Raw genomic sequence first — 25,683 nt, 5'->3', positions numbered from 1 at the left:
GTGTGTATTACTGTACGTCTATGTGTGTATTACTGTATGTCTATGTGTGTATTACTGTATGTCTATGTGTGTATTACTGTACGTCTATGTGTGTATTACTGTATGTCTGTGTGTATTACTGTACATCTATGTGTGTATTACTGTATGTCTATGTGTGTATTACTGTACGTCTATGTGTGTATTACTGTATGTCTATGTGTGTATTACTGTACGTCTATGTGTGTATTACTGTATGTCTGTGTGTATTACTGTATGTCTATGTGTGTATTACTGTACGTCTATGTGTGTATTACTGTATGTCTGTGTGTGTATTACTGTACGTCTATGTGTGTATTACTGTATGTCTGTGTGTATTACTGTATGTCTATGTGTGTATTACTGTACGTCTATGTGTGTATTACTGTACGTCTATGTGTGTATTACTGTATGTCTATGGATGTATTACTGTACGTCTATGTGTGTATTACTGTATGTCTATGTGTGTATTACTGTATGTCTATGGATGTGTTACTGTATGTCTATGGATGTATTACTGTACGTCTATGTGTGTATTACTGTACGTCTATGTGTGTATTACTGTATGTCTATGTGTGTATTACTGTATGTCTATGTGTGTATTACTGTACGTCTATGTGTGTATTACTGTATGTCTGTGTGTATTACTGTACGTCTATGTGTGTATTACTGTATGTCTATGTGTGTATTACTGTACGTCTATGTGTGTATTACTGTATGTCTATGTGTGTATTACTGTACGTCTATGTGTGTATTACTGTATGTCTGTGTGTATTACTGTATGTCTATGTGTGTATTACTGTACGTCTATGTGTGTATTACTGTATGTCTGTGTGTATTACTGTATGTCTATGTGTGTATTACTGTACGTCTATGTGTGTATTACTGTATGTCTATGTGTGTATTACTGTACGTCTATGGATGTGTTACTGTATGTCTATGTGTGTATTACTGTATGTCTATGTGTGTATTACTGTATGTCTATGGATGTGTTACTGTATGTCTATGGATGTGTTACTGTATGTCTATGTGTGTATTACTGTATGTCTATGGATGTATTAATGTACGTCTATGTCAGTTTGGACCAGAATAGTGTAAACAGAAAGTAGAAGCAACAAAAGCCATTATCTATTTTGCAGAATTTGTAAACTCTGTTAAAAACGCATTTATTAGTTTTGACAGTATTACCACAGAATATCTACTTAAGTTATTTTTTTGTGTGCTTCATCAACCATTCATCTATGAACAACATAAACTGCATATACATGTATCCACTATTCTTCAATAAATTTTAAGGAACATATAGAAATGATTCACTTGATATATTATGCAATAATGCATCATACAAAAAATAATTTTTTGATTACAGCCAACCAACAATTTTGACGGAAAAACCCCGTTCATGGTAATTCCCCGGGATTATTTGGGTCATTATATATATATGAAAATAGAGATATATATATATATATATATATATATATATATATATGACACTTTGAATTGCTTTCTAAAAGAATACACTGCAGTTTCGTTTTCAGAAAATGAAAACGTATGCAAAATACCATCCCTGTGATTGATGGCGACAATGAATAATTAGAGCAACCACTACGTGATAACGATGTTTGTTTTGAATTTTGACTTAATTGTCCCTGCGCGGTTTAATCACTACGTATATCAATTGAACGATGGTTATACATTATGTTCCATTTTAAATCGCAAGTAAGTATGCATACACTTTTACATGTGTATATACTTTAAAAATGAAAAGAAAATTTGCTATTCTAGGAAAGATCGGATAAAATATATTTATTATCAGTCGCACATTACTTTGAGTGGGAAAGACAAAAAAGCTAATAAAAAAGAAACAACTAAGAAATGTGGACTTTTTGTGACATAATACTGTATGCAAATAAGTAAGGAAAACAATGACTCATGTATGCTGAACCTCCTTTGAAAACCGTCAAGGGTCACGAAGAGAAAATCTAAGTGTGAATTTCCCGTTAATCCGGATGCTCTTATGTTTTTCCCTATCTGTTCATGCGACGCACGGCGGAAAATAATATTTCGTCAAACAGAGTCGATTTGCCGGTTTAAGAAGAAAACACCACTCTCTCTCTTCAGTATGTGACTTTCAATTTGTGTCATTTTCACCCCGGATACTCTAAGATATATTTCTTGAATTCGAAACCTTCCTGGAGGTGTATTTCATTTACGGAATCCTGCAAAATGTTCCATCCTTATGGACCCAGATATACTAGCAGTCGGTAAGTTATTTTTAGACTATCTTCCTGGTTCAGTAATATGTGTACACAGTCAATTCATATTTTCATTGTATATTTCCCTAAAACAACAAAGTAATATCAACTAATCCTACCCCTTTCAAAACGTCTGTACACGGAATATTTGATAAGTATTTTTTATTCTGCTGTCCATGACGTCTAGATGTAGTAAATCAGAAGTACGTAGAAGTAGTTCCCACAGTGCATTGCAATGAAAGTTTACAAACTTAGAATTTAAGAAAAATATCAAACATTATAACTTAATTATTATTTTGTATTAATCAATACATATAATTCCCAATAAATGAGCGATGTTTTTTGTCTATCTGTCCATTAGCATGGTTATACAAATATTTTACCGTGACTGATAATTAAAACATCGGGTTACTGGAAAGATCTTTCTGTAAATCAAGCAATCCTTAACCCTGGTGTAAGAATTTTGCCTCCAAACTACCCGGTATGTGCTATACGTTTTCAACACAGCACATTGCATCTGTGAAACACAGATAAGAAAGCGGGCTTTCTATTTCAAGTCGTAGTCTCTCGCAAATGCATAGACAATCTGAAGTACTGGGATATACATACTTAGAGTATTTATAAACAACAGACTATTGTCACAATGTCAGACCTCGTCATCAAGTACAGCTTTGTAAATGTGTGTTGTATTCGTCGGTCTGTTTAATCATATGGTACACCCTTCTCAAGGCGCTGTTACTGAGTGGACATTATAAGTTGATACTCAAAAATGTTGCAAATAATCACGAAAAGGATAACTCATATCTTTACAACCTGCATTGTATACATGAAGTATCTCTATACCGGCCCGTGAGTGGCGCAATCAGCACGCTGGCCATTGAAAATAATCATTAAACTCTTTAATACAATTTTATACATGCGCAGAGGTGGTCCATCTCAGAATATTTTTACCAGAGGGGGCGGGGTGTTTAATGAACATGCATTCAATTGGGGCGATTTTTAGTTTTAAATCAATATAATCATAAATAAAAGGGTTTGTTAAATATCAGTTGATATGCATGGTTACGTAATATGAGGAATGACTGTTCTAGTTTTGTTTGGTTTATGATTTTAATAAGTTGATTTGATCAAGTGATAATTTGTATAAAATAACCGCGTGTTCAAATCAATTAGTTTGCTTCATAAAAAAGAGTTATTACTTATATTTGCATTATCACTGATTTATAAATTCCTATGATTTTAAATATGATTAGAAACGGTAACGTATTAATATAATTATTGCAATTTTCATAGATAATAAGAATTATGTGCATGCAATCCCCGCCCTGTACCCGATGACATATGTATACGTCATTTGACACATACTGGAATATGTGGTAAATAAAACAGACAAATGGGTATTTACATCTCAAATTGATAAATTTATCATCTAAGCAAATTATAGATTGACAAAAAACAAAAAACAAAACAACAACAACAAAACATTTGTGTAACAAAACAAACGCAATTCTGAACTAGGTTGTTTCATCACGTATATTTGCTAAGTTTTTCTCACGCCCATTTCCCCACGAGTTAAAGGTGTGTGATACGTAAGACATATAGACTGAATACCTTTTACGTAGTGTTATCACTATGGAAAACCAATGATGATTCATTTTGGAGTATATAATGGCGATCAAATTAAAACTTATCATATGGGTCTATCGTAGCTTGGAGATTCAAGCCTCCTCCAGCTTAAAATCCTGTGTCTATACGTACATATACTTCCCGAACTTAGTAAGGAAAAGCAAACGCGCAAGACACCGTTCAGATCATAACTAGAGAATTGGTAAATGCTTGCGATGAGCAAAACTCTCCTTATCCACTGAGGTAAAATGATGTTCCTGACATCACAGCATCAGACCGTGATCAAAATTGAATTTTCGTAGATGAAATAGAATTGATAATAAAATAAGTACATTGTATCTTAGGGGTTTCAACAGTCCCGTGTAAAGTCAGCATTTCGGAAAGTCTATGGTCATTATAATGATCTAATTTGCAAATACAAGCTATCACTTGATCGAATGCTGTCTGACGCGTATTATATAAATTGTTTGGCCGTTTTTACAAACTGATTTTGAATACGAATTGCTCCGTTTACCTGATCAAGCTATAGGACTCACGGCGGATGTGACTGGTCGACAGGGGATACTTACTCCTCCTAGGCACCTGATTCCACCTCTGGTATATCCAGGGGTCCGTGTTTGGCCAACTCTCTATTTTGTATTCCTTATAGGAGTTATGAGATTGATCATTGTTCACTATCTTCACCTTTTTAATGTGGTTGCAGGCAATTGATCTGATTTCATACAACCTTCTAAAATAGATCAGTCCACAGAAAAACAACACATGCTCGTAGACTATATAATAGTGGTTGTAGTCAGGGGAATCTTTTAGACAGCTGTTACTTGTTTAGATACAGATGCTGATCTAGGAGAGGCCAAAGTAGGCCATGGTTCTCGAGACAGCTTATTTCCCCTAATGGGATTCTGTTGTAGGATCAAGGGAACTTCATAAGCTTTTTGTTCGAAGCATTAAGTATTGCACCCAATTCTTACTTTTCATTCTGATTAAGAAACCAAATCTGGAAATGGAATGTTGGATGTGTCTGCTAAAAGTAGCATATAGTAAGGACATGCAACATAGGAACTAGGAATTCAGTGAATTGTATCCTTCCCTTCAACATGAGGTCATTTAATTAACGAAGGTTCAAGGAAACCAAACATTGTAGCATCAAATTAAGAAAAAAATCGACATATTCCAACATATAGTGATGTAGACATTGAAGTTCACGCTAAATTCAAGGACTATATATCGATTTACGATAACAGTAGAAGCTGTGAATTACATCAGATTCATGGTAACACCGAGATGTTTCTTTTTTTAAATTTTGTTTGTTTGATTTTGTTTCTTTACGATGGAAACCAGCATTTTGAAAATTTCCATCAGGTGTGTTACATATATTGTACCTGTGTTTCTGTGGTAGTCATATGACCTTCAGTCACCCCCCCCCCCCCCAAAAAAAACCCCACGCCATTGAGACAGAGTTGTCATTCACTAATTTTACATGAATGGCAGTAGTAATATAAATCCTGTGTTATGATGATAGAAGATTGCAATGGAATATTATAACTCATTCTCGAGGTCATTTAATCCAAATCTATGCGTTTTTGTATTGTTCTACACCCCATTCGAGAATTTTTCACCAGTGTAGAGACATCACCAGTGTAGAGACATCACCAGTGTAGAGACATCACCAGCTGTAAATGAAGTGCCACAGACTTTGAATTATATGCCGTGGCAGTGAGGGGGCTTTTACTAGTGTGCCAGCTCTTTGTATTCGATTCACTGATTCTGCTAGTTTGGTAAAAATCAGGTGCAACTTACTTATATTAATAACTGCCATTGTGCAACGTTGTAATCGACATCCAAGAGCAACTTAATACAAAGAGACTTCTTAAATAAGACTGATTGATTGATTGTATATTGTTTAACGTCCCTCTCGAGATATTTCACTCATATGGAGACGTCACCACTGCCGGTGAAGGGCTGCAAAATGTCGACCGAAATTCGGCGCTTATGGCCTTTTAGCAGGGAGGGATCTTTATCGTGCCACACCTGCTGTGACACGGGACCTCGGTTTTTGCGGTCTCATCCGAAGGACCGCCCCATTTAGTCGCCTCTTACGACAAGCAAGCGGTACTGAGAACCTATTCTAATCCGGATCCCCACGGGAATCTTAAGTAAGAAAGACAAGTCATACGCGCGCATTTATGTATAAATCTACTTTGATTGGCGTGGATCCGTATACATATTAGAGATGGGTAGAGGTGATTGGGAGATACTTTGGTGAAGTCGGGTGAAGGGATAGAACCTAGGGAGAAAATAGAGATGCAGTGGCGGATCCAAGATTTTACGATACGGGGGGTATTAAATATCTTGACAAGCAAATATTATTTTTTCGTAAATAGAAATTTGATGAAAACTCTTTGGAATCATTATGCTAGATGCTGGGAGCCGGTGATCCCCCCCCCCCCGCCCCTAATGGGAAGCTAGCGGATTTTGCAAGATTTGTACTGTTAAAGCTAGGTTAAGGAAAGCTCAAGTTAACGGAAACGGTCCCCCTTTCTCTTTAAATCTGTCGGGGGGGGGGGGATTAGCCCCCTAATTCCCCCCTATGTAGAGATGGGTTGAGGGGGGTAGAATGGAGCACATACCCTTCATGACACCATGATTGACACAATTCACCGGCCACAGTCGATGTCAAACAAATGAAATGTACTTCAGATTAAAACGGGACTATCGTGTAAATTCAATTTCGCCTGTATTGTAGGGTTTAAGCTAGGTACTAATTCATTTAGTGAAATTATTTCAATACAAACCTCGCTTCATGACGGGCAGGTCTTGAGTTCGAGTCATGCTCGTGCCAAACCGTGGGTAGTGATTACTCCTTCATCAAACGCTCGGCATCACGGGTCTTTTGGATATGACCTTAAAAACGGAAGTATCGTGTCGCGACAGGCGTTTACACATTAAAAGAGTCTTCACTTCTACGGCCCATAGGCCTACATTTGTGGTACTTCTCAATATGAGTGAAACATTCTCGAAGAGACTTAAAACAACCAAAACAATGCAAACCTTTGAACCTTTCTCCCTTTACTATCTTGATTTGATATAAATGCCCACAATCTTTGAAAGAAAATCATTCCAAGAGTCCCATTGTCTTTGTAGGTTATACTTCTATTTATTTACAATGTACATGCAGCGATCCGCAGTGAATTTCAAATGTATCCCTATATGTCATTATTTCGTGTTCCATAATTTCTCATCCCGACGAACAATTCAAATAAAAATAATTTTGGCCAATCACGTAATATCTAGACATTACCTCTATTCTACCTTGGGTAAACACCGGGGAGGTTATTTATTTAGTTCAATTTGAAATTGAAATTTTTTTTTGGATAAAAACCAAACTATTTTATGACTAAAAAGCAAATTTTCCTCAGCTGTCATTTTGTCACCAAAAATTTAATTCAATGACAATTGTCCCATATTATATATGTCAGTAATAACACCAGTATTTAATCATTTCAAACACTTTTTACTCTCAAAGCAGATACATAAATATGTAATTTTGGTGATTAAATTATCATTGTCTTGCTAGACATTAATTCTTCCTTATACATGTATATTTCTTTACACTAAAAGTGGTTATCTAACATAGTTTCATTAGGTTTCTCTTCTTGTACATAATAAATGTTTTTATTATGCCAATGAGATATTTTGAAGAAAATGGTTGCCATCACTTTCACAGCTAATACCCCTTTAACCATCCGATTAATATTAATTGTATATCGGTTTGAATTATTCTATGGATTGATTTTTTGTAAAAGTAAGAAACGTGTTTTTCCCCATCTATCGGTGATATTGCAAAATAATAAGGTGTAACTGAATAAAATGTTGTATACTGTTATCAAAGTACATGGTTTTTTTATGTACACACCTTGGCATTCCTTGTTAAGAGCATGAAATGGCATCTGTGTGAAAAGCAGCATGTTTTTCAAAACAATTTCATTAGTTGTAGTATTTTTTTTTCAATCGCAATATATAAGTTTTTACTTGTAAACATCCTGTATAAATGACAAAGTCTGGGTGATTGAAATAAAATTTGTCCTCGAAGTTAATGGAAACCGAAAGCTTATGAAAACCATTTCAAAAAATAGATTTCAATATGAGGATTCCACATCACATAGCACAACCTTTTTCATGAATAGGGGTGGTCTCGGCGCTTATATTTTTTTCTCAAGCGGGAGATCTTTGTTCTGGGTGTATTGTTTATTGAAATCGTGTTTTAGCAAACAGAAAAAAGTTGAAAATAGCTCTGTAATGACGTGCACCGTGAATAGATTAAAACTAGTAAATTAGAAAGGCACTTCTTTTTACGAAATATTTCATCATATTTCATTTAGATGAAAGGTATAAGTGAATATTTATTTTCAATCACTATCACTGCATTTTCTGAAGAAAATTGTTTTGAGAATGGGTTCGAATTCATATCGGAACGAAAATCATGATGTTGAAAAATGGGAGCTAGGAAACATGAAAACCAAATCAATTAATGAAAATTCACACATGCAGTTCAGAAGAGAAAGGAACTTGTTCCTGATATCGATTCATTTGTAATTTGATACAAAGAAATAGTTATGTTTAAACTATCCGTAAATATTTTCAAAAAGAATCAAAGTAGTATTTTTGCTCCAGTGAAAACATTGTTTTTAGAATACTAAAAGCTTAAGATCAGCCACCATATAAGTCTTGTATTGTTAGGCAAAATAGCGTTGGTAACACACCACAGGGAGATTATTTTTTAGATCCACCTATCGCCCTACGTAGATAGATCACCTGATCCGTGTAGTTTTGTTTACATGTGTCAGTATTTTCCCCGACTACAAATTATGTATATACACACACAACTTCAGGAATTGAATATTGTAATTCAAATTGTATCCTGCAATGGTTTTTAAAAACATTTTTTATTTTGATATAGGTCACTTTTACATAAGCAGAGGTGTTATATCGTTAAAATGACCTCGGTTTCGACCTTAACCACAGCAAGAGTATCGAACGTGTAAATGTTAAATGCCGAACAGTACATGCATGTATGTTGTTATACAAATCTCGGATAAGGAGAAAGATACGGTATGAACATGTTTTAGTGAAATGACTCGACTTGACAAGGCTAAAACATCTGTCAAGAATCCTGCCTGTATGGTGTTACATTGTATGTTATGAGGATGTTTAATTGTGGTCGCCATTGACAATCTGAGCATGGATTCCCAAAGAAGGCATAGACGTGAATTTCCTAATGCATATCATTTGAGTTCTCTCTGAGTGTATATTTATATACTACTTTGCGGAGACAAGGAAGTAGAATCCGGGCGATAAAAAGGCGCGAATCCAGTAAGCGCTGTGTGTAACTTAAATGACTTGATCGACGAAGGAGGAAGTAGAATAGCTGGGGGATTATGCTATGGGTGGCCATCGTAGACGGCAGGTAATACTCAGCGTTTCATGATTCCAGCCATTGAAAAAAGTATACATGTTCACCTCAGTTTCACAATCGAAGTGCATGTAAATTTCATAACAATCTGTTATATACAGGGCTTAATTCATTTCCTGTTTATGTTTCTAGGACAGCTTTAATACATGTATGTTGTTGAGAGCTAGTCATGTTGAAATATTTCGTATCGATTTTTGCCAGTGATGGATTATTCGTAACGAGTTTAGATCTGTAAACCCCTGGTTGTAGTGGTCATTTAAACCTTTTCATTATACATCAACAGTGGCACTTCACTCATACTGTGTTGTAAGAATATGCTTATGTATCTATATACGATCTATATACAACACATCTGGCTATAGTACATCACTTACAGTGTACACGCCAGGGGCGATATATGACTGTGTTTTATGGAGGAAGTGTGGCTCGGCACGATAGCGCTATTATATTCTGCTATTCCCTTTGCAGTGCCTTAGTCTCTAAGTACTGTACATTATCTCTTGTTCATCTTGTTTTCACCACGAGCATCCTGAATTGAGAAGTGTGTCAACAGCCTCGAGCTCGTTTTAGTTGTTGTCTATGTGTACACAAATTCTTAAAACAAATTCTTTACAATGTTATGTGGACGCCATTAAGTTTTCATTTCCGTGTTATGTGTACATGTGCATTACACAGTTTTGTTTGATTTAGAACTTCCTCCACGTCTCGTAACGGATTGACAATACAAAGTCAAGAAATACAAGAGGATAAAAATCACGAAAATCATGTCTTTGACCCTAAAACATATTTTACACCGCATCTTATTTACATATTATTTAAAATATTTCTTATGAAACAAATGTAAATAAAGACAACGGAGTGTATGAGAATTCCTAAATTAATATATAGCAACGATATATTTATGTGCCACTGTGGAAAAATAATTAATAAAACCTCACCGGTCTTCAGTGACACGCCTTCTACTTTAGAAAGAGTTGTCTTTCGTGGACTACAGATCTTTAATACAACCATATGAACCATGTGTTGAGAGAGAAAGATCGAGAGATATTGTTCTTGATAAAAATAAAGAATTGGATCAAATGAATAGATATATAAAACCTAAGAAAAATGGAACTTGCACGTGCCTTCGAGGTGAATATAACATTCGATTTCTCTAACATCGGGCCAAAAATGAATTGGGAATTCTAAAATTGATACGATTAATTATTTTTGGTCACTCAATGAAATATCGCGTCTGTTCTCACTTTCAACATTGAAAGAAATGATGACTTCTTTTACGGACTAGAGTAACAATTGTTGAATCATCGAACCCGATCTTTTTATAGATATATAGATAGATGACCTATCAAGTATCTAGTTTGAAAGTTCTACATGTTCTAGCAGGGCCGTAAATTAACCTTCAATTTGGAGGAGGCAGGAAATTAGGCGGGGGTCTGGGGGCCACCCAGGCCCCCAGACGCTGAGCACATTTTGTGCACACTGAACACGTTTCGTGCAAAATCCTTGATTCTAGGGCCTTCTAAGATGTTACTTGACTAACTCATTCTAAAAGAAAGATTTGGAATGCTTTTTAAGGGAGGTATCATGTTCTTAGTTATTGGAAACAACATAAATTCTAATGAACTTTAAATTTTAATTTTTTTGGCTCAAAAGTTGGAGGAGGCAGCTGCCTCCTCCGCCTCCATGTAATTTACGGCCCTGTCTAGCAGCCGGTTTCGATATTTAAGATCACATGTATTTAGCCATATAATAAACAAAATCTCGCGTCTCTAATAACTTTCTACTACGTTGTACAGCATGCATTAATAAATTAATTATAATGGTTTGAAATTGATCTGTGGCGTATTCATTTACGTGATTGAGATAAGTTCAAGGTCATTCTCTAACTTTTAATCAATGAAAGATGTGGACTTGTTACTATTGACAGAAATAAAGATTTAATCAATAATTTTCCATTATTTTCTTCCATTAGAACAACACTCTAAATGGGCTCAGAATTTTTCTTTTTAATAATGAACAAGTGAAGATAACGAACAGTAATCAATCTTATATAAATCCTATAAGAATGCAAAATTACGAGAATAGCAATACGAACCCCTGGGTATACCAGAGGTGGGATCAGGTGCTGCCTAGGAGGAGTAAGATTCCTCCTGTTGACCGGTCACACTCGCTTTGAGCCCTATATCTTGATCAGGTAAACGGGGTTATCCGTAGTCTAAATCAGTTTGTAAAAAACAACAACAATACAACAGCCAAACAATTGGTATGAAAGACGCCAGACAGCATAGCTTATATTTGCAAATTAGATCATTATAACGACCATAGAATTTGTATAATGCTGACTATATTATATTGCTGAAAACCCTATAACATCAACATATTTATCAGTAGTCCTCCCCAATTTAAACATTGATCATACACAGATCACGCTCTTACGTATCGAATGAGTTGAGACATAAACAACATATGCAAGTGATTATGGAAACTATGGGAAGTTGACGATGAAGAAGTCATCTCGTTTGTCTTAAAGTTGTGTTGTTAGTTCGTCATTGACATCTATTTTCAATAACGTATTTAAACAGGAAACAAATATTGAAGACTTTGTAGTGTCTTAGTTCGAGTTTACTGGGGTACAGTTGTATATCGAATCGACGCACGAATGAAAATGAGTAAGAAATTCATAGATAAAACGCCGTCGATGTATCTAAATGTCGAGTCAAAGGAAGCAAGAGATTTGCATTAATTTCATATTCGTCTTTATTTCTATATGATAAACGTGTATGTTTTAGGTAATGTAATTCATACACAAACTAATCATTTCCTCCATAAATCGAGACTTCACACTTTGCATAGTGAGAATTTGGGTAACCCCTGGTTATATCGTCCTTGCCTTATACAGAATGCAACATAGTACATACACCTTTGATACCAAGAGAGAGAATATATTCAAATAATATTGTGTATATAGGACAATATAGTAATTATATTGTAAAATCGCATATATTTATGGATTAAAGGGGAAGGCAACCCAAAACATTTCTACACGATAAATGATAGGATTAATTAAAACTTTGTCATACTATTCTGTTACATACGACCTAGATAAGCTTCAGTACTAATTTGAAAACGTTAATTTCTCAATTTCTTGTTGCGAAAGAACGGACTCAAATCTATACGGCTCCAAACTTTGTTCGTGACCTGTCATGTTTACAGTGCTGCTGATGAAATCCGGAACCGACGGTGTAACGTCATAAATTAAACTTCAATAGCCGCTCTCTTAGCGGCGAGTAATTTAAAATATATGACAGATTAATATTGATTTAATCGTTAAGCAAGGATTTTTGTTGTTAAAGACTGTCATTTATGATATCAGTAAGTTATACTTCATTCATAAAAACAACAATGTGGTCAGGATTGTCTTTCCTTTTAAGGTATTGAAATTGTGTAGCACAATTTGGCTAAAGTAAAGGTCATGCAAAAATACCAGGTACTAAATGACGTCATTAAAGATGACACATAACGTCAGGCAGTTCGGCATTTCCTGTTAGTGAAATAATTCATTATTATGTGTGTGTGATACATGTAAACTGAAAACTGCATATAATTGGCTTTCTGTTTCACTGGGCATCGGATGACATCCAATCTTTTATTGTTGAAACATTATTCGTGTGCATGTGGAATATAGGAACGGCCAGGAGAATGCGTTACTTGTGTCTTGCAATCGTTTAACTCTGTTGTCCAATAGAATTTCCTAAGCACGGGAATACATTTTTTATGCATGCGAAATCATTTTGTTTGAGATATCATCAATAAGGATCCTCTTTGCACTAATCAGAGAAAAAAGTTTATGGACAACAATAGAATTATGTATCCTATAAAGCTATGTATAAAACAGTCACTTATAATGTCCTCTTCACGCGCCTGGGCCTTCGTGTTCCGATATCACAGGGAACGCAACTGGGCCTTCTTGTCCCGATATCACAGGGAACGCGCCCGGGCCTTCTTGTCCCGATATCACAGGGAACGCGCCCGGGCCTTCTTGTCTTGATATCACAGGGAACGCCCCTGGGCCTTCTTGTCCCGATATACCCCAAGATGAAGTCGGAAAAGCACGTAATATTTCTATAAATGACTAGAGCAGCAAAAAAAAAAAATTGCATTAAAAGAATCCATTTACATATCAAATGACCCATAGCAAACTTAAAACAAATCATCTTATAGTACTATGTATGGGCAAATAACTCAAAGCACAAAAAGAACACAACCGAAAATCCATCCATCTTTGTTTTGGGAAATAATCTTAGCCTCAGCTCTTCCAAGTATTTATCAAGTTAAGTAAAATATGTCAACCTTTTATTCTTATACCATTTAATAGATTTATCAGTAGTAGATTTATCAGTAAAGTACGTCCCGTGGGGATCCGGGTTAGAATAGGTCCTCAGTACCCCTTGCGTGTCGTAAGAGGCGACTAAATGGGGCGGTCCTTCGGATGAGACCACAGAAGCCGAGTTCCCGTGTCACAGCAGGTGTGGCACGATAAAGATCTCTCCCTGCTCAAAGGCCTTTACCGGCATTGGTGACGTCTCCATATGAGTGAAATATTCTCGAGAGGGACGTTAAACAATATTCATTCAATCAATCAATCAATCAGTAAATACAATTATTTCTTAATTACTAGAGTAGCTTATAATGGAGCTCTTTGATATGGAATATTTAAAGGTTACCTAGGGTAGGCAGGGTACTAATCACGTGACTGAAATATCGTTCGCTTTACTAAACTGGTTCCCTGTTGATGTCGCTTCTCTACGGGTTTGTGTGTAGCATCAATCAGCGGGGAACCAGTTTATCGCTTTACTAGCAATGACACTATAGCTTACTAAACTGCGCCACTGTACGTCATAGACAGTGACGTTGGAACACATTGTGATGTTATAGTGATGCTCTCAAACCCGAGCGAGTTAGATAATCACCGGGGTGTGATTATTTTCCGATAATTTATCCGCCAATTCTCTCTCAATTTTGATGAAATAATCAGAGTAAATCGATTTGTATATTTCTTTGGAATTTTCAACTATTGACAAAGATTGTATGTAACGTTCATATATTATATATAATGATAAAAACAGTTATAGTCGTGAAAGTGCACACAGTTCAATTTTGCCTTAATTCAACATTAAGGTTAGTTTGAGTACTTTGCTAAAAATATTTTATTTAAATTAACAAAACATATGATATGGAATGGATATGCAGAGAAGTCGGGTTTCACCTTGTTATTATTATACGTCTTCGATTACCTTTTATTTGTGTTACCTGTATTACGCCCTCCACGTACGTATTATTACACTTTAAATACGTTATCACACCTTTAATGCGTTATTACGATTTTGATTCGCGTTATTACACCTTTGATTCGCGTTATTACATTTTTGATTCGCGTTATTACGCTTTTTGTTCGTCTTAGTACGCATTTCTTTCACGCTACTGCTCCTTCAAGAATAGGCTTTCGTAGTACATGTAATAGAAGCTCTCAGCATATAATTTGATAGGCACTTCTGGTAAAAAACATACCGAACTTCATATATCTATAGATAAAAACTCCTGTGTGTATAAATAAATCCATTTCATCTTTTGTACAAACCAAAAAATCGCTTGTCCACAAATGTTTTGGAGACTCGAGGTCTTCAAAAGAACACATATATTGCATACCTGCAGTGTGATATTCCATGATCCCATTCTGATCAAAACGTGATTTTTTAATTCTTCTATTTTCGGTTTTGCGATAAGAAAAAAAAAAAGCACTTTGAATGATAAACATAACATGCAAGGTAGATATATATTATCCAAACACTGGTATTTAACTTCTCAGGTAAGTTGGTCGCATGCATTGGTCCAAAAATAATTCGTGTCAGCAACAAAAGGTAGAGTGACAAATAGTCGCTTCCTAGATCCCTGTGAATGGGCGAATTTTCTCGATTTGGTAAAGGATAACTAGTTAAAAAATAGTTCAACTGGAAATAATTTCACGTGGTGTTAACCCGGAAGATTTCTTTTATCACTATTTGTTTTAACTTCTTAAATGTAGAAGTTACTGGAGGTGTTTTGGATGTTTATTTTTTCAAAGTTTACGTACATTACAAAGCACAGCAATGCAGTACAGGTCAGTGGTTTACTTTCTGTTTTGCTTTCTGTCTGTCTGCCTCGGTAAACGTTCTTAAGTTAATGCTATCTCTCTCTCTGTGGAGACTGTTATCCTTAATGCTGTGCATTTGTTTTGCAGAATTAGTTTGATTTCGAAAGATCTCACAAAGTGTATTAAGATATAGCTACAAACAAACAAACGTGCAATGTAGTTACTGAAAAAGACAATCTGTTGCATTATAATTTGCATGCTTTTGCAACAAATATCACGTTTCCCATCTTGTCTTTGTTCATTAGTAGTTAGGGGAAAATCTCCAGGTGGTTACGTAATGCGTCTATGTATAACCAATCACGCGTGTCACAATTGGGTTTTGAGGGCCGTTAAGCTTTAACGTGTTTCTTTTTTTCGTTGAAAAATACGTAGTGTTGTGACTTTGAAATACACATGTCAGTAGTTCTAAAAATAGATCGACCAGGAAGAATTCTTAAAGGAAACAAATGTGGTTATCGCACTACGACGTATACCAGCTACGTATACCGACGTATGAAAATATAGCAAACTATGACGTACGTTGTCTACGTTAGAATTAAGTCTTAACAAGTTACGAGGGTGATTTAAGTGGCTGTGCGCGGAATGCGAACCAAAATCATTTGCATGCATGCACGCGTTCCACATGAGTTAAACACGTTAGTGCTACAATGTACGTTGTGTACAGACTGTCATAAGCTTACAGACGTAATATATACGTAATAGGAATATCATTAGGTTGCTCATGCTTTAACAATAGGTTATATATTCATTATGTGCTTTAGTATAATGCTATATATTCATTCTGATTTCGGTTTCCCTTAGATTTTTGATTGAACGTCAGCGTTTACCAGCGTGTTGGGTGAAGTTTTTATACGTCAGTATATGATGTCTAAAACGTGTAGTGTGGCAGGGTCTTTGTCGACCACTTTTATAGCAAATAACTGTGAATGCACACCATAATCATTTACCTCTTTAAATCGTTTCATAAAGTTCAAGGCAAGGTGCATGGAAATATTCTTTACAGACTTTGTTTAGACCAAATATAGCGTGTCTGGGTATGCATGCACTCGACATGTCTTTTGTAATGGGACATGGGTTTACCTCAGCAGTAGAGAGTAAACAGCGCTTCTAATATTACATTTTGTACCTCAGAAACCCAATAGGTATACAGCGGGGAATTCCCATCTATAGATATATTTTATAAACAAGCAGAACGTTCGTTGAGGTGAGGAAATTTTACATAGAGTCCTTTTAATTATATTGATCTGAATTGAAGAAAAAAATGAAGAATTTTCTTGTGATCACGACAATGTTCATTGTGCTGTATTCGATCAACTGTGATTTGAAATGAGTTTTTGTGTGTGTGTGTGTGTATATAAATATATATATATATATATTATGTAATAGCAAAAGCCTTTTATTACACACTTGTTTGTGGTTATGATAGAAGTCTTCAAGATTTTGATTAAATGCTTCGGTCCCAATTTTTAATTGCTGGATCCAAATTTTTAATTTCTGATGATTTAAAAAGATTTAAAAAGAAATATACAACAATTCTCTGAAATAACAAGGAACACTTATGATTGTAAGTCAAGGAATTCCACACGTATACACTGTCACGTGATTGGCATACTTTTTCGGGGGCAGGCATCAACTAGCTTAAAATCCCCCATAAACCCTTGCAGTCTTATCGAATCTTTGTCATAAAATTTGACAGTCGTATTGTCATTTTTTATTACACGTGTACATCGGTAACAGGTCGAAAATGTTATTCCAAGAAAATCAATATTTCAAAATGCTATAATCCGGTCACGTAGAATTATTTGATTTTTTTTAGACATTGAGAATTTATTACTTTTAAAGGTAGGTTAATTTGATGTCGTAAATTATGAATATATCAAACTCCCTATAGCAGAATAAATGCCTGCAACCATATTTTTGTGATTGTGATAGAGATATCGGATGGTAGTAAATACAAAAAACAAAAGTTAGAAATTGACAACAGAGTAATTTAGATCTAATACATTGTACATGTTGTGCAGACGCACAGTCTTTTATTTGATATTTTTACAGGTAATTTGTAGTCATCCTGAAGTATTAAGAAAACAAATTTAAAAACTTAACTTAATTGTAGGTGAATATTTTTCATTCCTAAAAAGAAATGTTACACCATGACATGGGTCAAATGGTTTGGTTATTTAAGAAAGTGCATGAATTATAGATACACCCTGTCGAACCCCAACAAGAATTTTTAGTTACTAGTATTCAAAATGTTTTCTGTTCTTTACTTATATTGTAATGTACCTCATTGAAAATAACCTTTATGTTAACTTCACTACATAATTTTGTTACTATGTTTATCTATGCCACACAAGTATCTATATTTATGTTTGATATATAGTACCACAATGGACAGTGCTAGCATTATTTTCAATGTAAATTTTAATCACTGTTGGTTTCATAAGTATAGCACTTTTTAATGGTCAACTTGCTATGTGCTTTTATGCTGTGAACAATGATAATATGCAATGAGAGAAATCGTTTACATACTTGACCTTCTCAAGAGGCTCGAGGGCATTCGGATGTATTGTCCTGTTTATTCTGACATGTACTGTCCTACTTATTCTGACATGTACTGCCCTGCTCATTCTGACATGTACTGTCCTACTTATTCTGACATGTATTGTCCTACTTATTGTGACATGTACTGTCCTGTTTATTGTGACATGTACTGTCCTGTTTATTGTGACATGTACTGTCCTGCTTATTGTGACATGTATTGTCCTGCTTATTGTGACATGTATTGTCCTGCTCATTCTGACATGTATTGTCCTGCTCATTCTGACATGTATTGTCCTGCTCATTCTGACATGTATTGTCCTACTTATTCTGACATGTACTGTCCTACTTATTCTGACATGTACTGCCCTGCTCATTCTGACATGTACTGTCCTGTTTATTGTGACATGTATTGTCCTACTTATTGTGACATGTACTGTCCTGCTTATTGTGACATGTATTGTCCTGCTTATTGTGCCATGTATTGTCCTACTTATTCTGACATGTACTGTCCTACTTATTCTGACATGTATTGTCCTACTTATTCTGACATGTACTGTCCTACTTATTCTGACATGTATTGTCCTACTTATTCTGACATACAGGTACCCTGTCTAATTATATGAACAGTGTATATAAAATCTAAAAAGCGGCTCTGCATACTGTAGAATTTATCCGTCAGCCGGAAAACAACACGTACCACCAAAAATCACAACCTTTGATAAACCCCCACGTCTGCCCAAGATATCATTCAGTAGATTTTCCTAAAAATTCGCTATACCAGTGCTTTATCCTGCTAACAGGCAAACATTGGACAAACTGAACAAAACACACCATCCCTGGCGTAGATAAGGTTTGCTAATGCATGGACTCTTACAGAGAACGATGGACAGGCAGCTTGGCAATGAAACTTACGGTTGTTCGTGGAAAATTTCATCAACTGCATACACATACATATTATCCAATACACATGTACGTATGTTTATTTTTATTTTTTCTCTTTGACAGGGCCGATGTTTTCAACGGGATCATGGCAGCCCATATTTTCCCGTCGGTAAGTGAAAATAACACTTTTCTGTCTCCATTTGGAAAAAAAAAGGAATTGAATACCATCTTACTTAACCATTGTAGACAAATAAAACTATTCTAGTAGATACAGCACTACCTTCCTAACAGCAGCGGCCTTCCTTTCTAATGCGATCAATATGAGAACATGTGGGCTACATCGATTTCCTACAATATTTATTTTAAAATAGAGTAAACTAAGGAAAGGAAAATGATGCACATGTTTTTGTAGCATTGTGGCCTTATCCAATCTCAAATTCAACCTGTTACATGTACCTCTCCATTATTTTGTCAACATGACATTTGAAGGTTTAAAGATAATGGTCAAATAACTAGAGCTGTGAAGATTGTTTATTCTTTTACTAAAGACTACAGTGTCAGCTACTTTCATCGTCAAACACGATCATGATTTGTATGTCCCCTTTTGAAAAAGGGGCATGTTGTTTTGCACCTGTCAGTCGGTCTGTAGACCAAGTCTTGTTAGCTCAATATCTAAAGAACCCTTTGCTTGAAGACATCAAATTTGGTACACTGGTACATCTTAAGGCGTTGACGCATCCTATTGATGTTTAGGTCATGTGGTCAATCCACTTTGGACATGAGATGTTGTCCGCTCCATATCGTAAGAACCCTATCCCTGACATAAATCAAACTTAGTACACTGGTACATCCTAAGAATTAGATAACCCCATCCTATTGATTTTGAGGTCACAGGGTCAAGGGTCAAACAGGATATAGTAAGATTATGTTTGCTCAATATCTTGAGAACCCTTTCATTGACAGACATCAAACTTAATTGATTCTGCTTAATGTGTAGGTGATCCCTATTGCTTACAAGGTCACAAGGTCACGATTCAAATTCATATTTAATATTCATTGTTTAAAAAATATTTACGCTTTTCTCGAGCTGATTTGGAAGAAATTTTTATGAAGATAAAGGGAAATACTATCACTTAAATGATACGTGTGTATAAACCTTTTCAATTCTGCACCACGGGGACATGCATATTTCTGAAACTTTTCTTGTTCGAATATATTTTTATTATAGCAAACTGTCATATTATTTCTCGGGGAAACGCTTTCTGGAAATACCACTGCTTTAATTTACATCTATTTTTATGTCGTGTTTTGTTACGGACGCGTAATCTCTATAGATCGGACCATTTAAATATTTTGTTTGAGCCTAACAGACTTTAGCTGAGGTGTATTGTATTGATATTGTGACCCAGATTGTCAACAAAACTTAGCAGGTAAATTCACTTCCTGGTCCCGTCTCTTTGCAGCTCGCCGATGTATTAACGGAATCCTTGAGTGCCGACGACTTCGGACCTTTAGACCTTTCCTTAAGCAGCATGACCGGGGCTACCGCTGACTCTCGGGGTTTGGATGAAAGCGATTTCTTGAATCCTACAGCGCTCTCAGATCCAGAAGGTAAGACAGTGATAAACAAATCGAAAGTAGAAACTACCTTGATAAATATTTCCTTATTTGCATAAAATCCTCCAGTTTTTGTTTTTATACCTTTACAATAAACACGTACATGCAACAGGAGGACTTATTTTCACCCTAAATTGCAACGACATTGACCAGGGAAAAAAATCACCACGAATTGCTTGTGGTCATTTTTAATGTAAGCATAACAATAATGGACATTGATTGCAATCTAGATGACATGGTTAAGATAGCATTTGCTTAGAGCCATTAAGGGTTACAATTATGTAATGATGCTATGTCTCTCTCAAACACATTTATTGGACTGTACATGCACACGTCCTATTACAAAAACTTGATAACAATCTTGTCGTTGGGGTTATCAAAACCCGGTAGTAAATAGCTGGGTATTTTAGGAGACCGTGTTATACATGTCACAATGTGACTCGTCTCACTTCCTTGGTCAACATTGAATACTTTAAACAGTAGGTATTGTTGAATTAGTAAGCCTTATTTTTCACTTTGGCGTGAGTTTTTAATCATTTAACAGTCTTTGCGTTGTACACGTAGATCCTACAGGTACTTGCTGTGTGTTAACGTTATGCACTTGTGGTTCACGCGATATTTATTGATTTACTTCATTCATATTCGAATATTTATTATGTTTCCATTTTTCCTGTCTTTTATCTGTTTCAAATGAGGTTTTGTGAAAAAAATTCAATTTCTAATTAAGGCTTCATAGAAACTAATTGTCTCATGCATGCTCAGAGGAATAAAAGACTTGAACTCCAGGTTTTATTTGCATGTCACACTCGGCTTGTAAATCTCTAAGTACTGGGGATTTCCCCGAAACCGTTAGCAAGTAGCCTTCCACGAAAATAGCCCAAGCGTTATCATTTTCCATATCGGGTATTTAAAGACCCAACTTTAAGTTGTAATACTGCTGAGAAAGAATTGTGCGGTGGATTTGATTTTGAACATTGATTTAAGCAACATAAACGCGCGCGTGTCTGTGTGTGTGTTTTAACGTTTCAAATACAACGAAATAAGATTTGACCATTACATATAATGTTATCATGTTTCCCAATACAGTATTTCTTGTAGAAGATGCAATTGATGTATTTATCTGACAGGATATTATATTGCAAATTGTATTTTTACCGGTACTGCATCCGTCCCTTATACAAACAGGTGACAACGGAACAAATTATTTACAAAATTATCCATTTCTCTTCGTTGCAAAATAGGATTATACGGAAGTATTTGATAATTAATCGATAAAGAATAAAGAACATTTTAATGAGCACATGTTCTGTATGTGCGTGTGTATTTCTGTACTTGTAATAATTGTAAAAGTCCTCTTCAGTTAACTTGGTGAGTACTTAAAATATTTTTAAGCCAGGTTTCCTTTAGACCAGGAACTCTCACGAAAGTGCTTAGAGACCCTTTCTTTTTTCCCTTGAGTCAAGTGTTTTTGTCAACTGTTTATCACTATCTTGAGAAAGCGCTTCAGATAACGCACATCTTTTTATGCATTGTAAGGAATATTTGGTCTTCCTTCATGGGTTGCACATAAATGCACACATTTTTTATGTGTAGGTCAGCTCTACTTACGTTTTGTCATTAGAACCAACTTTTCGTTTTCAGATTCAAATATTTACGAGCTGTCACAGCCACAAGATCTTCTGGTGCATTTTCCTATGTGGTCAGTATCACAGCCAGTTGGAAACGTTGATGACTCCAGCGAACTTGGACAAGTGCAATACGAAGTTGAGGTACCCACAGACGGTTCTCTGACGTATCCCCACAGCCCGGGATCAACGGGAGATAACTCGGACTATAGTTCTGGTATAAGTTTATTTTTGTTGTTGACATTTTTACATTAAAAAAAACTGTCAAATCCATCGTTCGAAAATGATTTTTGAAGTATTGGTTTGTAAAATTATTGATAACGACCATTACTGACAAATCTTCGCAAATTTTGCAACAAAATAAAAAATCTGATCAGATATTCTTGTAGATGAAGATTTTCTGTGTATTATATTAATTCGTACATTCACTTTCAGATTCTTCAGGCGAATTAAATCATCCAGGTAAAGGAATGATTGCTCTCCAGAGAGTAAGCCTTGCCCACCGAGACCCTGCGCTCTCAGAAGCAGAGGTAAAAAAGGAACCCAATTTGGGTTTACCAGATCCGTCAATTTTACCGTCCAAATTCTATGACGATGAGGACGATGTCATGAGTGAAACAGACAGCGATGGACACTCAAGCAGTTCTGAGAAAAAGAAGCGCCCCGGCAGAAAGAAGGGACAGAGTAGGTGTTTTTTTCTGGAGGTTATGGTTTTGTTGTTCACTGATATGTATAGGAGCACATTTTCCTTGGCCATCATTCCATAACCCTGCTGATATTAGAGAGCAAGTCACCATGCACATTATACAGTACTAGGACGTGTATTATCTTTAATATATACAATACACTAACTACTCGTGGTATAGGTTTAGATCTGTTAGTTTTAAAGTACCATAATTTACAGGATCTCGGAATTTACAGGAAACTGTCAGTCAATAATTTTACAGAACTGATATCATTCATAATTATTTCATACTATATGCATATTGATATATATCTTTCATTTACATAGAATTTATTTTTCAAAGAAAATTGTTTTTAATCTAAAATAATATAATGTATGTTTCTGTGATACAGCGTCCAGTGTGTACCATTTGTGGGAGTTCATTCGCGACCTTCTACACGATGAGAGGTTCTGCCCGAAGATTATAAAATGGGAATCGGAGGTGGAAGGAATATTCCGAGTAGTGAAGTCAGATGAGGTAGCCAAACAATGGGGCAGCAAGAAAAACAATAGATCAAAGATGACATATGAGAAACTCAGTCGCTCTCTCAGGTAAGAAGGAAAGCATTTGATAAGAGAGGTAACTCCTTACAATAGTTTTTATGATCATGCGAAATAATGTGGAATGAGTTATCTGCCTGTGAAATACATTTGATCTTATTTTTTGAATTTCTTTATTTCCATACACACATTGGTCGAGTTAAATAGTTCATCATTCGCTTCATTTATACATTTTTTTTTTAAATATATTTTCTTATTTTTGCGGTATTGTAAAGAAACCGTAAGCCTATTTTCAGATTAAGATAGATTTACGAAAACACGTTGCTTCCCTATAAAAAAAAATGACTGCAATATACGTGGACCATAGGCACATGTTTCTAATGGAAACTTAATATTATTGGTTGAAATAGAAATGAGTTACAACATTTTTTGAAATCCTGAAACATGCAAGTATTTCATGATAAGTCTTACTGCAAAAGCTGTAATGATATATATAGGCCTAATGGGTATGTAATAGTTGTAGCTTTGATCTTTATAATTAGACTCAGAATTAAGAAAGTCATCCTTGTATTTGATTTGGACCTTAAAGGTCTTAATTTTGTGTAATTTTTATATTTGTAGATATTCAAGAAAAGAGGGATACTTTGCAGATATTCCAAAAGATCGAGGGCTTCCAAAGAAATTGTGTTTTAAATTCGGACCAAAAGCACATGGGTGGCGGAAAATGTAGACCCTGGCTAAACAAAACTGATACAGATCTGCCCGCCTTATAGTTATATGATCTGTCCGCCTTTTGGTAATTTCAATGGGAAAATCAAAGAACTGTCACGCCGTGAGTGTGACCTATGGCAGCAATTCAACCGTGAGAAAGCATATAGGTGCCGTTAATATGTGTGATGTCCGACTCGTATAATCTCATGTTTCACAGCTGACCTTTTGTTATATACAAACGTGTACAGATGAAGTAGATATTTACGTACATTTGTATGTCTATGATTTGCCACCGGTGTCCGACATCTTGCATTCCATTTTGGCTAGAAATCCGAGAGACCGAGAGAGAGAGAGAGAGAGAGAGAGAGAGAGAGATATTTTGTATTTTTTGTAAATTATAAAATTATATCAATATATATATATGCATATTGTCTGAGGTGAAAGACATTAAACTTCGAGCTTTTAAAACCTTTTTCTCTGAATTGAAATTCAGATTTCAAGAAGTGTTTGTACATGTAGAGAGACAAACGTTTTAGAGATGTAAGAAATTAGCTAGACACAATACCGATATGTTGCAGAAATAATTAAATACCTATAGAGTTCCTTTGTGAACAGAATGTGGTACTACATATTGTATGTACTGTACATACTGACACAATGTACACGTAATCTACGTGTACAAGTGATTAGATAAAATATGAATATGATATAAGTATATTTAGAATCATAGACTTTGAAATGACTAGATACCAATATAATTTGTATTTTTACAAATTATAGGTAATTTTATTTTTATGTCATATCAATTATTCGTTAATTTCACCAGTTTGAATGTATAATTTCACTGTTTAAGTTGTTACCTATTTAGTTATGTATAAATTTGTCGACAGAAAACTTTAAACTTTGTATAAAATGCAAATTTTGAAATAAAAAAGATTTTAATGTTACTGTGTTTATTACACTTACATATAGCAAATAAGGAGTCCACACTCGCCTTTCTTTGTTTCCTGTCAGAAGCCCAGTCTTCGTCCACATTCGCCTTTCTTTGTCTCCTGTCAGAAGCTGCAGTCTTCATCCACACTCGTCTTTCTTTGTCTCCTGATCCCGTGTCATCAGTACCCCTTGCTTGTCGTAAGAGGCGACTAAATGGGGTGGTCCTTCAGATGAGATCGCAAAACCCCGAAATCTCGCGTCACAGCAGCTCTGGCCCGATAAAGCTCCCTCCCTGCTCAAAGGCCGTAAGCGCCGAGCATAGATCTAAATTTTGCAGCCTTTCACCGGCAATGTTGACGTCTCCATATGAGTGAAAAATTCTCGAGAGGGACATTAAACAATATACAATCAATTATTTGTCTCCTGTCAGAAGCCCAGTCTTCGTCCACACTCCCCTTTCTTTGTCTCCTTTCAGAAGCTGCAATCTTCGTCTCATACAGACCTTGCCATAGGTAGACCTTTCTCTCATTTGATTTTAATCTTATTGACGATCTTTGCGTGTCATTTAAGAAAACTCCTGGTCGTTTTAC

At 35.5% G+C, this 25,683-nt stretch overlaps 1 protein-coding gene across 4 annotated transcripts; it reads left to right on the top strand.

Moving 5' to 3' along the window:
- The first annotated feature begins 1,517 nt into the window (after positions 1-1,517).
- Positions 1,518-25,107, top strand: LOC125672534 (ETS-related transcription factor Elf-3-like). 4 transcript variants are annotated; one of them, XM_048908728.2, is made up of 8 exons: positions 1,662-2,279; positions 15,509-15,526; positions 19,106-19,151; positions 20,446-20,593; positions 22,241-22,441; positions 22,660-22,908; positions 23,302-23,500; positions 24,071-25,107. In XM_048908728.2, exons 1-8 carry the CDS (start codon positions 2,242-2,244, stop codon positions 24,177-24,179), a joined length of 1,008 nt encoding a protein of 335 aa, XP_048764685.1. In that variant the 5' UTR covers positions 1,662-2,241; the 3' UTR covers positions 24,180-25,107. The 4 variants fall into 4 exon arrangements, with proteins under 4 accessions (XP_048764686.1, XP_048764685.1, XP_055996928.1 ...); XM_056140953.1 differs by having other exon boundaries at positions 15,491-15,526; XM_048908729.2 differs by lacking the exon at positions 15,509-15,526 and having other exon boundaries at positions 1,518-2,279.
- Positions 25,108-25,683: the final 576 nt, after the last annotated feature.

The sequence above is a fragment of the Ostrea edulis genome, chromosome 6 (assembly GCF_947568905.1).
Source record: "Ostrea edulis chromosome 6, xbOstEdul1.1, whole genome shotgun sequence".
NCBI classification, from domain to species: domain Eukaryota; kingdom Metazoa; phylum Mollusca; class Bivalvia; order Ostreida; family Ostreidae; genus Ostrea; species Ostrea edulis.
This window is presented reverse-complemented; position numbering and strand designations above follow the sequence as displayed.